The following is a 13,600-nucleotide window of genomic DNA, read 5'->3' as shown; positions in this document are numbered from 1 at the left end:
GCCGGCATCAACATATGGAAAACTCATCCTTTGGGTGCCATACGTAATATAAGGGTAAACTAAAAACCTGGGTTGGGACTCTCTGGTTTCTAATCTCATGTTAGCACAGTGCTAAGGAGCAGAATTGCTTCTTATAACTTTGCCAAATTGGATCCCACATTTTATCTCCATTCCAGCTGTCAATTTATTCTATGCAAGTGTAGAAATGCATATTCTTACCTAAATGTTGATGCCAAATGTGGGTGTGGTCCATCACACTGTTTTGTTTTTGTATTTAGAGCCACTCCTGTGTTGGTAACTAATGTCACTGGGACCTGTTCTAGGCCTTGGCCAGCATGAGTTTGAACACTCAACCTATTCTGAACCTGGAGAAGTTTCAGGAAGGTCAGGAGATGCCCCTGCTCCCACCTGGACGAGATAAAGCTTCACCATCATCCACTGAATTCAACCCTCTAATTTACGGCAATGATGTTGATTCTGTGGATGTAGCCACCAGGCAAGCATTGAATGTCCCTTTCTGTTACCTGAAAGTCACCATCTGACTGAAGTCACATTGAACTTCAAAATAAAGATAAACAAAAACCTCTTTGTCTTGCAGGGTTGCCATGGTTCGGTTCTTCAACTCTCCAAATGTTCTTCAGGGGTTCCAGATGCACACTCGCACTTTGCGCCTCTTCCCACGGCCAGTGGTTGCTTTTCAGTCACTGTCTTTTCTCGCATCTCGGCCACGACGCTCTAGCTTTGCAGACAAACTTTCTCACACCCAGGCAGTGGAGTTCTATGGAGAGTGGGCTCTCAATCCCACAAACCTCGCCTTTCAGAGGATTCATAACAGTAAGACTCGTTAAAGATCATAATAGTTTGTCTTTTATGTGATTATGCATTATAGAATTTTTGTTAAATTTAGTTGAACATCATCTCTCTGCACACATCGTTTTTTTTTTAGATGTGTATGATCCCTCCTTAATTGGAGACAAGCCCAAGTGGTATGCACATCAACTACAGCCAGTGGTCTACAGAGTCTATGATGGAAGCTCCCAGCTGGTTGAGGCTATGGCTGGCCCCTTGGAGGACGAGGGCAATGAGTCTGACCCCACAGACAGGTAAGATTAAAATAAAGTCTTTTGTCTAATCCAGTTCAGTCTGCTCATTGGGTTTTTGCTTTATTCTGCCATATACTGGCAGTTCCTAGTTTCATTTTGGTTGCTGTTGGTAGTGAGAAGTTAAATTTGTTTGCAGCGGCAGTGACAGTGAAGCTTACGATGACTCCAGCTCATCCTATTCCTCACTTGGAGACCTAGTGAGTGAGATGATTCAAGGAGACATCCAAGGAGACACGCCAAGTATGTAGTTATTTTGTCCAACGATACACTTTGATCATATTCAAACCATGTCCTTCATTGTAGTATTTAACCTTATTGTCTCAGGCTTGGACCCACCGACCCATGCTGCACTGGGAGATGCTAGTGAGGTTGAGTTTCAAGACTTCCATGACTTCAGGGAAGGGCATGACTCAGAGGGCCCACCCAGCGGGGACGGACCTGCAGAACCTTCTGATGGACAGCCGCTTCGCTCAAGCTCTAGCACAACTGCAAGCTCAAGCCCCAGCACAATCATCCAGGGGGTCAACCATGTATGTATTCATTCCAATTAATTTAAAGATTAAATAGACTTGTGTAAACCTTACCTCCCCTCATCTTCTTTACTTCTTGATAAAGTAAATGTCGTTATGTTGATGAGAAGCTTGTACTGACCGTCTTCATCTTCTAGACACAACTTTTAATGGGTTGCATGTTTTTCAGCATCATAATTGTTGTACATTAAGTAATATTTACAGAACTGCCTTCATCTGTGGTTTCATTTTTCCAGGACCAAGGGGAAGTACCTGAAATTGAAGCATCAGCAAGCGCTGTGTTACAGAACCCTGTCCCCGGATTGGCTAATCAGTCATTCCTCAGACCCGCAGCTGATGCTGGTCTGGTGGAGCACGCCAACAAAAAGCAAGAGTATGACAACCCATACTTTGAGCCTCAATATGGCTTCCCCTCAGAGGATGATCCTGATGCTGAAGAGCAAGTGGAATCATACACCCCTCGATTCAACCAGAACCTCAATGGCAACAAGTGTGTTAAACTTGTTCATCACTTGAATGAATGCATTATCATCATTCAAATGGGCTCTCTGACTGACCATGCAATGATCTCTTTCCAAACCCAGCATGTCAGAATATTCTCTTCATTCATGGTCTTGAATCTTTGGTGGTGATATGTTATATGGTGCGAATGCTGGAGAGTTTCCAATGGTGTATGAATATGTTCCTGTGTCAAGGATGCGCTGTAATGTCTTTTCACCCTTTGCTTTAGGGCGCAGCGTCCTTTACGCCCCAGTAGCCTGAGGCTTCCAGGAGAGTCTGATGGGGAGGCAGACTCGCGCAACAGTTCACCAAACTCCACCATTTCCAACAACAGCAACGATGGATTTGGAGGACTCATGTCCTTCGCCAGTAAGAATATTCAAATATTATTACATTGTCAGCTGAGCCAAGGTTATAAAAACATGGAAACTCAGTAGAACTTTTCCAACTCAGTTCACCTGCTCTTTAAGTCTTAACAGGCTAGTTATATTTAAATGCTCATGTATTCAAAAACAAACAAACATTAAAATCCAGATGTCAGTGAATGTAGCTGCTAAGATGAGAGTTAACACAACTCCAATGAAATATGAATGATCTGAATGTGTGAAAAAAAAAAAAAAACAGCTGTATGCGAACAGGGCCAAAAAGATTAGATGATAAAAGTTGAGGAGATGAGGTACGTTTGGAGGTTTCTTTCTACATGACAACTGTAGCGCCGGTCTCTGGCTGCATGACTGCAGATACTGGATGAGTGATCTGGAACAATCATTTCGTTGTGTGCCTTGCGTGCACAATGACAATGAGTTGAATCTAACATCTAACATTATGAAAATGTATTACATACATATTTTCTATTGGTTTATTCAACATTTTAAAACAAAGTAATCCGTTGCCTTGTGTTAGCAAAGGCTTATTCATTTGCTGTTTTGAGAGTAAAACTTAACGAAAAGAATCAGTTATGTTAAATAGGTGTGAGCAATATAGCCTGAAAATTACATCACAACACTTCAAGGAAATTTTTGATAATGTTTATGATGATATAGGAAAAAAAATACTTTCATCGGCAGCTGCATTACAGTACAGTAGTAGTGACAGCAATCTATACAGTGACACAACATAAGTCAAATGTAAGCACAAAAGTAGCTTATGTACTATTTTGCCTGGAACTTTAAAGTAAAAGTGTAACATAACTGCTTAAACAACTTAGCCTTGTAGCTCCTCCGAAGCCTGCAAATTATTGTCACAATAAAATTGAAACTGAAAAATATTTGTTTGAGTTTTTGTATCTTAACTCAAGCTTTTGAACCAGCTGCTTACATTTATACTTTCCCACCATTTAACTGGATGTTACTGGGGTAATTGGTAAATTGGTGATTCTAAATTGCCCATAGGTATGAATGTGAGTGTGAATGGTTGTCTGTCTCTCTGTGTTGGCCCTGCGACAGGTGGGCCACCTGTACAGGGTGCACCCTGCCTCTCGCGTTATGACAGCTGGGATAGGCTCCAGCCCCCGCATGACCCTGAACAGGATATGTGGCGTTGCTGTAAAGATATAACATTTATATATCACATAAAAATTAATACCGGTATTGTGGTGGAAGGTATGAAATGGCACGGCCCTGATGTTAAATACCTTTGCTGTTGCCTCATCATTTCATCCTGTTTTTATGCTTCCATGGCACTTCATAGCCAAAGACATTATGTTTTAAGTCTGTACTGTGTATTTAGGTCTGGACAAACACTGATGAAAATTATAACCTGACACACTGGATGAAGAATTCAACCACAAAGCAGTATTTTGTAGCCTGATTTTCTTGTCGCTCCTTTTACAGGCAATCTTTACAAGAACCACGGCACAAGTTTCAGCTTGTCCAATCTTGCCCTTCCTAATAAGGCAGCAAGAGAGAAATCAACACCTTTTCCCAGTCTAAAAGGTAGGAGAGCTAACCCGACCACTTTTACTGTTCAGTGTGCTTTCAGCGGTAATAAGCATTAGAATATTTTTTTTGTGTAGGATCAATATGGAAAGAATTAACGAATGGGACTGAGGGGGAAAAATAATTTTCATCAACATTCTTTTTATTTTTTTGTTCATCACTGGCTTTACAGTTGCAGTAATTACCCAATTATGCCATATTTGATGCTTTAAATTACACACTATTCTAATATAGTTTTTTTAACATCTTCCTCTCTGATTGATTTACTGTTTTTCTCTGCCTTTGTTTTCCTTTCCTAAATCATTTTGGGGTTAAAAGAGTATTTTAATTTTGATATTGAGGAGGAAGTGGAACAAGCAGGTTTGTAGAACTGTTTTTGTAGCCTGACTTTCCTCCCTCTGGACTGGCAAACATATATGGCACTATTTAAAGGAGAATATTGAGGATATATCAAAGAAATTTTTCTCTCAAGAGTCTTAATGCGAAAATCCACTCAAAAACAGAGCCCACATTTGTTACTTTTATGGATTGTGCAGTTTGTGTTGAAGAGATGAGCAGCTCTCAGTGTTTCCCAGGTTATTTATTTAAATCCCCCTTTTCATATATAATTTGCTACTAGCTGCAGTAGGAGAATATTTGTACAAATGTGTACTTGGATATGATTTGGAAGCGGATAAATTTGGTCAGTGAACGAGCAGTTTTTCATGATTTTTAGGTTTAGCAGCTAACAAATTCCATTTAGGCTGGATTTTCACTTTAACTGAGAGAAGACAAAAACAATTAAAGCATGGTAAACTAACTCAATAGCTCCACTCCATGTGGAATAGCTGCCATAGAAAATGTTCTGTTCCTTTGATTATGATGTGTTTTGTCTTTGTCCAGATTCCCCTGAAAGCCCGGGTATGTTATGTGTGGTGTGATAGTTTGTTTTAGCCTCTTGAATAGGCATTTCTTTAACCTTGAAGTGACCTGTCCTCATCTTACACCTCTTTCTCTTAGCGTAGGTCTAAGATACGCCTGTAACATAACTGATCTAAATCCCTGCCTTCCCCTCTGTTTCTTTGCCATTCCTCTTCCTCTTTGTATGCCTGTTGGGAGTCTTCTTGATGCACACATTTACAGTCAAAGGTTTTCTTTGGCTACGATCTGTTGTTGGTGTGGCATCTACTCATCCTTACCACTATGTGAAGGATGTCTATTTAAAAAAAATATATATATATATATATATATATATATATATATATATAATATATATATAATGTAGTAACATTTAAGTCTGAGAATGATCTGTTTATCTCCCACTGGCCTCTTGTCTCTTAACCTATCGTGTTGCTCGTTTTTTTGGTGGCGTTTTTCCGTCTTGATATAATTAACTATTTAAAAACATTGTTAAATATATTTTGAGGATGAAGGGTTTCCTATATGAATATTTTACTGCTTTATATTTTTGTGTTTTTTATGCTTGAAACATGATAATCTTCCCAGTGATAAATTACATTGTGCACATTCTGAAGGAGTCCGTTACGCTAGATTTATACTGTCCATGTTGAACTGTTCAGCATTATTCATGTGGTTCAGGCTACTGATGTATGCACAACAAAGTATGAGCAATACCGTGCTCTTACTTGGGTTGAACATGTTGTTGGCATTATTCATTTTATCCAACATTTTCAGGGTCAGCACCATCATCAGTACATATTGTGTATTTCTCTTTTTTTGTCTACCCCTTTTCCAATATTGTTTTTTTTCTCTTGTTTGACGCCATGTTGAGTGTGCATGTGTGTTGTATTATGGGTTGATGTTCAGACTGGTTGTGTCTGGGCCGGTGTCCCTCTCTCTGTCCACCTTTTTGCGGCACTAATTCTGGGTTTTGTGTGCAGTATTTGGGCTAAATTCTCTAATGGAGATAATTACAGAGGCCGGCCCGGGGAGCGGAGAAGGTGGGTTCTGCCCTTTTATCGCGTGAGCTGCATGCTTCTCCAAGCCAGTCAATTACATCTCCCAGCATCCCCTGTGTCTCTCTCCATTTCAGTCACTGTGTTTGTCATCAAAGGTCCAGTGGATCATTGAGTGTGTTGTCTTACCGCACAGCCATTCATAGTGACTGTTCTTTCTCAGACTAACTCTTCACTTCACAGTACGTGTAACCTCATCTATTTCAATAGCCATATCACAGAGTTTCAAAAAGAATTATAAATCCAGATATTTCAGTAATGACAGGAAAAGTCTAGCAATATATTATAAAACCACAGAGCAATATATTATTAACCACAAATAAGCAAATGAAGCACAAGACAGGTCCAAAATGTCCTCATTTTCCCATTTTGAAACGTTTATCAGGTTGAGCCATCTTGCTCTTTTTTTACAACATCATCTCCATAGTTTTTCCCGTGTCTTGGACTGCACAGCGCTTCATGTGGAGTCAGATGCCCATAATCACAGCGATCTCCTTCTGTATATTTGGGTCAGGTTTATTGGCCATGTCCTCACATAGCTCTTCTTCGTAACCAGCAAGCATGGAGGAAACATTCAGTGCCCCGGCAGCTAAAGCTGTCACTTTGTGGGCCCTTACAGTCATGGCGGAGTGAAAGCGGTCTGCTTTTGACAGCAGTGTGAGGTTCCTGGAGAATGCAGTAGCCAGGCGTGGGTGGAGGTGGTCTGCAACTTATGGCAACATAGGGAGCATGCAGCGTAAGCTGTGCTCTGCCACGCCCTCATAATCCAGCGAAGAAGCCCCAGTACCTCTTCCATTAATCATGGGAAGACTGGGAGTATGTTTTGCCACACTGGTGGCCTGGGGCAATTTCTTCTCTTGGCGATGCGATCTGGTGGTCTCTGTTACTACATCAGGCTTACACACATTCTGCTCATCCATGCTGGGAGCTGGGGAGGCCGATGCTCTCTCCTTGTCGCCCTGGGAGGTGTTCTCACAGTGTTAGGCTTGCCAGCCTGAGTGGAGGGGAAGAAAATTTCATCCTCGTCCTCCTTGTCGTTGGTTCTGAGGTGCTGAGTTGCCTTCATTATCCTTTTCATAATCCAACTCCAATAGGTCTTCCACTAGCTGGAGTAGTAAGAAAGAGGACAGCATGTGTTATCTGGCATGCTAAACTGTATTAGAAGGCTGCAGCTACCAATTGTTTTAGTAATCGAGTATTCTGTTGTTTATTCCATTGATTTTATTGAGTAATCGGATAAAAAATACTTTTGTCTTTATAATAAATATTCAAAAGAGGAAAAATGAAGGTCTTTTAAATGAGCTGCTCATTCGTTTCCATTTTAGAAATTGCAGTGTTTTAATAGTTTAACTGCATACAATGTTTTTTTTTTTTTTAAAAAACCTTTCATTGTAGTTACATGCCATATTAAAATCATATTTTTTAAAGAAAACATTTTTTTAAATGCAAAAATAAATAATTACAAGTACAGTAATGTCAAATAAAATAAGGTATACATTCAACCTAAACTACAGCATAAAATAAAATGGCCTTTAATCTGACTTCTTGGAAAGCTTGTTTGTGTTGGCAGGAGGCAACAAAAAGAGTTCTGACACTGTTGGATTTAAATAGGATGGCTGTCGTCAGTATTCAGCAAGCTACCCAATTTAAACATTGTGCCAGACTAAGTTAACAGTTCTTCTGCATAGATAAGCGTTTATTTTAATTTCTGTAGCTTCCTGGATATGTTTCTATTGCAGGTATATTTTAGTCACAAATGTGGGTGAAACGTCAGGCAAACTACAGAGTTGTGAATTAAAGCATTGAAATAAAGAATCTGCATCAAGGATGTTTTAGAATCGAGTTACTCGATGAATTGTTGCAGCCCTACCATACAAAGAAACTACCTTGTTGCACAGGTAACCAGTAGGATGCCCTGGCATATAGGGATGAACAGTTAAGCTAGCTAGCCTATATTGCAGGTTGAGAGATGCTCTGAAGTGAGAAGAGGTGTTTGATTAATGACTGCGTAGCAGCACAAGCTACTTCACGGTATATACTGCAATCACCAGCCAATAAGGATTGGCATATGAGATGAACACTTCTGAGGAATATACAGGGAGGTGCATAGTGAGACATTGAGACAAATGGTAGGAATGAGAACCCAGTGAATCTGTGACAACAGTGAGACAGCCGACTGTGTCACCTGAGCCACAAATGAACTGTAAATTATATCCTGAAACTGTGCCTGCGATATTTTTACAGATGTATTTTACCTTGATGATTGTGAATGATTTATTGACTGAATTTATTATCATTTCATCTGGCCACTTGCATTCAGATTGACCTCACTTCTATCCGTTGTTACTCAGGTCGACCAAGCATTTGACCCCTGAAGTCTAGGGCCATTTCCTATATTCTGTGAAAAGCCGCGAGTTTATCTGATGTCTCCTGGATGTTTGGCAAAAAAAAGATCATGAAAGCTTCCATCTATCCACAGACTGAACCTACTGTTTGTTATCAAAAACCTTTTTTCCTTTAGCCTCAGACTTATCTGTCCATATTCACAGTGAACACAATCCATTCGCAGTCTCCACCCCCTTCATGCAGCAACATTTATCATACTCCAAAAGTGCCCGTGCGTTTCAAGTGCTGCTTCAGTTGCCATCCCTTCCACAATAAATCATAAAGAAAACAAAACAGCTATGAGTTATTGGTTTTCAGACTAAAGCATGCTGAAAAATTCTTCTTGTGCAATCAGAGTATTGATCTACAGTAAAACTTCAGCAACAGTAATAAACAATAGATCCTCACTGCCATATAAAACTGAAAATAAACCAGCTTGTGATGACAGATCAGAAAAGATTTCCATCCTCTTCTTTTAGGGGGATGCTCCTCAGCCAACCCAGTCTGAAAAACTGCTGAATCTTGATGCTCTTCCGTGTGCTACTTTGATATGGGGTAGTCGTGGGGTTATAATAGACAGCATTCTTTTCGTGTTGTTGGTTATTTGTACCACAACATGACTGGGTTTGAATATTTTAGTTCCTGCGTCTGAACCACTGTGTTCTGTCAGCAAATGAAAGGAACTTGGGCAGATGCTAGTTTGCCTAAGGAGCATTTAGCTTCAAATCAGTCACCTCTCACCAATTTTAGAATTGGGCCACCAGCTAGAACAGGATGTCAGCTTCCTCCAGCCAAGCATCTATCTATCTATCTCTATCTCTATCTATCTCTATCTCTATCTCTATCTATATCTCTATCTATATCTCTATCTATATCTCTCTATATCTCTATATCTATCTATCATATTTTTTTATTTCTGTGTGCTTTCCATTTATAGTGAAAATGTAATGCTTTTTTTTTTTTTCATCAGTGTTGCGAAAGCGTTTGTCATATTTGAATAAACTTTATTGGAACTGTTAACTGACATACCCGAGCGGGTGTTGCATGTTTGCATTCAGCACATACAGGGTGAGTCACAGAAGGCATGGGTTTTTATTAGGGAAGGCTGATTGAAATATGTAGTTTGAGTCAGTGCAGTGTACACATTTATTAAAAAGCAAGGCTGTAGATGGAATGGGAAAACGACAGTATGTCAGATCAGTGGAAGTTATTTTGCTCTGAAATGCCTGAAAGTGTAACAGCATGGAGATTTGTTAAATGTAGTGCACACAGTTAGGAAAAAAAAAAAAAGTCTGGACATTGCTATGACTTTCATTAATGTTTTGGTCATATTATAATAAAATGATGAACTCAGTCCCAACATCTCCTGCATTGTAGTATCTGCTACAATGCGCTACATCCACTCATGTCTTTATTTTCCTTCATGCATGTTATCACTGACGTAGTTTTGCTGCACACTGTCCTCCCTCTGACCTCAAGCCACTATTCTGCTAATGCGTGATGCCACCACCAAGAACACCATTTGGAGTTGTGTGTGTGTGTGTGTGTGAGAGAGAGAGTGTGTGTGTCTGCACTGTGCCCCTGTTTGATTTGTCCTTCTCTTCTCTTGTTGTAATAATAGACTCTAGCAGCTCTGGTAATTTGTCTGTTCAGCAGTAGATAACCTTCAGTGTCTGTCCTCCTCACAAAGTGATGTAAACTGCTTTCTTTCCTCTTTGATGTTAAATTTTTTTTTTTTTATAAAAGAGTGATTTGAAAGTTGTTGTTTTTTCCCCCTCCTGGATTACAATTCCTGGTTAGCAGGTGCCTTTGTGTGAGTCTAATGCACTGTTCTTCTGTGTAGTAGCTTTTGTTTGGACATTGTGTGACATTTTAGAAGTTTCATTGTTTCGGTTGTTCTTCCAGGCGCACGTGCACCTCGAGCACTTGTTGACCAGAAGTCTTCAGTAATCAAACACAGTCCAACTGTGAAAAGAGAATCGCCCTCTCCTCAGGGTCGAGTAAATAACACAAGGTAGTGAATGCTTTCAGATGAAAGCACACCTGTACCCTTTTTCTTAACACTGTAATATGTATTAGGTTAAAGGCTACAGACTGGAGCCATTTTAAGTGTTATGCAATTACCTGTGCCTTGTTATCATACTTGAAAATTGCCCTTGACTGTCATCCTTGAGCATGACTGAATCTGCATCATTTCCACTCAGTGAGAACCAGCAGTTCCTTAAGGAAGTAGTGCAGAGCGTTCTGGATGGTCAGGGAGTCGGCTGGCTCAATATGAAAAAAGTTCGCCGCCTGTTGGAGAACGAGCAGCTTCGTGTCTTTGTGCTGAGTAAGCTGAATAGAGCCGTCCAGTCAGAGGAAGATGCCAGGCAGGAGATCATTCGGGATGTGGTGAGATCTTTATTTGTGTTATCCCTACTGTGAACTTTACAGCACATCACTGTGCAACAAATGTAGCACTTTAACCACTAATTCTGGCTAAATTATTTTGGGCTTTTTATTATATCTTTAACTATTGTTTAGTTACATTAGGGCTGCTGCCGCAAATACCATTTTATTCTGTTGATTCATCTCTCTGGGACAAACTGTTGCCTGTAAAGAGATATTTTGAAGCTGTAGGTTATTAGAAAGTTAACAACACTTTATAGTGAACTCACTGCAGTTACTTGTACCAGGATTTTGTCTCTAAGTATTTTTAAACCTGGGCTTTATTTTCCAATCTTTTTTGGTCTAAATTATTAGTCTGTCCAAAAATGTTTGGAATTGGTCCAATATTGAGCAAAACAATATGGAAGAAACGGGTGCAGTGTATTCCCAGGGGGCAGGTTTTTGCATCAAAGTAAAAGTGTATTTTTGCAGCTGACTCAGATTGGTTTTCTAAGGTTCTGTGTAGTTTGATATCATCCTGCCAGGCTTTTGCATGTACTGATAACAACAAAATAAGTTAACAGTTCCTCCACTTATCTGCTGCAGGTCAAAGCACTTATCAGGTAAAAGCGCTTTGTTCTAGGATTTCTTCTCCTCATTCACTGTCAGTAGTTATTTTATTTGAAGCCATCAGTACAAAAAGTGACAAAATGGCAGCTTTTGGAAAAGAGTGTTTTCATCGAGCTGTATCACAGCTGGCTACAACTTTGTGGGCCTGCCCCCAAAGGTAGCCTATGAAAGCTCTGCAAAGTGAAGGAAATGCTCAACCGTGAACCACTGTATATAACATTAACACTTTCTTCACTCTCCTCCCTTCCCTGTATGTTGCTTTCTGAGTGTGAGTGATGGTCACACTGTTGACTTCCAATAGCAACTTGCATCCCACAAGAGCTTAGAGAGAAACTTATCCGGCATGTTTTTAATGTTGAATGTAATGTTGAACCCGTTAGAATTTTTTGCTTTCTTGTATTTCTCCCATGAGATTAAATTGCTGTCATTTGAAGTGGTTCAATATTGGACTGATTCCAAACATTGTTGGCCCTTAATGATATTCCTCCAGCACTTGGAGGTCAAGTAAGTTTAAAAAAAAAACAAAAAAATTATGTAGTCCAAAAAGGGACTTTAATCTTTAAATTCCTTATTGTAAGACCATGAAGGCTTGTAGCTCATTGTGTTGCTTGTGTTTTTCTTTTGAGCTAAAATTGGTATAAACCATGTTACTGTGTTTTGTTCCCAGGAGGTGGGCAGAAAGGTGTACAAAGGCATGCTGGACATCTTGAAGTGTACAGTTTCCAGTCTGGAGCACTCTTACACTAATGCAGGCCTCGGGGGAATGGCCAGTGTATTCAGCCTGTTGGAAATAGCACGCACGCATTATCAAACCAAAGGTATGTCTCATGTTTAGCACAGGAGTGCATAAATGAGTGAGTTATAGGAATCTTTTTTTTTAAACTCCGCTTGTTTAAGACTTTTTGCGCCGAGGAGCATAACAGCAGTGAGCCTGTGCTACTAACACTTGTCTGTCTTTGCACTGTTTATATTAAGCTTTGTGCTGCATGCTAGACTTCAATGCTCTAAAAACTGTGATTTCTTTACTTTTAACCGTTTCCCAGTTAAACCCTCCGCATATTTTGTTTTTCTGTAATTTTGATGACCTCTGTTTTTGGCCCCTTAATTTTGGTAACTCGGTAGACCCAGAAAAACGCAAGCGAAGCCCCACAGACAGTGCTGGCAGCCCAGGGAGTAAAGAGAGTCCTTCTGGTCGCATGGAGACTGCCAGACCTCAGGGCCTTCTGAATATTCCCCACCTGCAGCTGCCGCACCACACAACGGGCAAAGGAGCCCGCCATTTTGATACCCGGAGTCTGAATGAGGAGAACTTTATTGCCTCGATTGGTGTGTACACCACTCCAGCCCGGTTGCATGTGCGCTGTAAAATCCCCTCCCCTTGTCCCCTACAAGCTCATCAACCTTAATACCAGTCTCCCTCCCCTCCTCCAGCCGTCTCAAAGAAAGATCCCCTCACTTGTCCCAGACTCCGATTCTTACAGGGCAATAATATTCCACACATTTTGACTAAAAATAATCACACTAGTGAGCAGCCAAACTTTAAAAACAAAACAAAACAAAAAGCCTTTGTAATGTCCTGCTTAAATTATTTTCAAAAATAAAATTCAGAATTAGGCCTTGGTTGCAGGTATGAAGAAAGCCATGCAAAGTGTCTGGAATATGCCCCTGTCTTTCAGCCTGGACTGCGTGTGTTTGTCTCCCTTTCCTTAAACATCTGTGCCCCTGTTTGCCTCCTCTCCGGAGTTCTGTTGTTAGCCTCTTGGCACCTTGAATGCATGTCATTGTTTTGATCTTCCAATACATAAATCTGCAGTAGTGGATGAGGGAAACCAGAAGTATGCGCATCAGTAGACAAATCGGTGCTCGTCTGTGCCCTCACTGCAGGTTTCTGCAAGGCGTGCTGTAGAAAATGGCAGCTCCCTTTGCTCTCAGCATGGAGGGTGGAAGAATCACTCCCCAGTAAACAGTCCCAATAAGAATGCAAATTTCACCTAAGAAGCTTTTCTATTGGTTCTGAAAGAAGTAGTTGAAAATTCCTTAATAATCTCTTTTTAGAATTTCAATTTTCCAAAGTTATTCGGGGTCTGTATACGGGGGACTTTCTCAGCCAAACCACCCTGACACCTCCTACCCGCACCCCTTCTCTTCCTGTTAGAAGCTGCACCTTCAATTCTACAGAATGCTGTGAGACT

At 40.4% G+C, this 13,600-nt stretch overlaps 1 protein-coding gene across 6 annotated transcripts in view; it reads left to right on the top strand.

Annotated features, from left to right (window-relative positions):
- The window catches only part of madd (MAP-kinase activating death domain), a 63,687-nt gene that overhangs the window by 30,082 nt on the left and 20,005 nt on the right, over positions 1-13,600 (top strand). For 5 of the 6 annotated variants that reach the window (XM_030724236.1, XM_030724233.1, XM_030724227.1 and 2 more), the window contains exons 8-19: positions 324-496; positions 599-834; positions 947-1,103; positions 1,240-1,343; positions 1,428-1,633; positions 1,870-2,123; positions 2,364-2,503; positions 3,967-4,068; positions 10,317-10,425; positions 10,616-10,802; positions 12,076-12,226; positions 12,531-12,734. In XM_030724236.1, the coding sequence (XP_030580096.1) occupies positions 324-496; positions 599-834; positions 947-1,103; positions 1,240-1,343; positions 1,428-1,633; positions 1,870-2,123; positions 2,364-2,503; positions 3,967-4,068; positions 10,317-10,425; positions 10,616-10,802; positions 12,076-12,226; positions 12,531-12,734 (2,023 nt within the window). Of the gene's footprint in view, positions 1-323; positions 497-598; positions 835-946; positions 1,104-1,239; positions 1,344-1,427; positions 1,634-1,869; positions 2,124-2,363; positions 2,504-3,966; positions 4,069-4,389; positions 4,432-5,951; positions 6,012-10,316; positions 10,426-10,615; positions 10,803-12,075; positions 12,227-12,530; positions 12,735-13,600 lie in introns of all 6 variants that reach the window. The other variant, XM_030724215.1, reaches the window with a different exon arrangement.

Source organism: Archocentrus centrarchus, chromosome 3 (assembly GCF_007364275.1).
Source record: "Archocentrus centrarchus isolate MPI-CPG fArcCen1 chromosome 3, fArcCen1, whole genome shotgun sequence".
Lineage (NCBI taxonomy): Eukaryota > Metazoa > Chordata > Actinopteri > Cichliformes > Cichlidae > Archocentrus > Archocentrus centrarchus.
The sequence above is the reverse complement of the archived record's forward strand: the minus strand, read 5'-3'. Positions and strand labels throughout refer to the sequence as shown.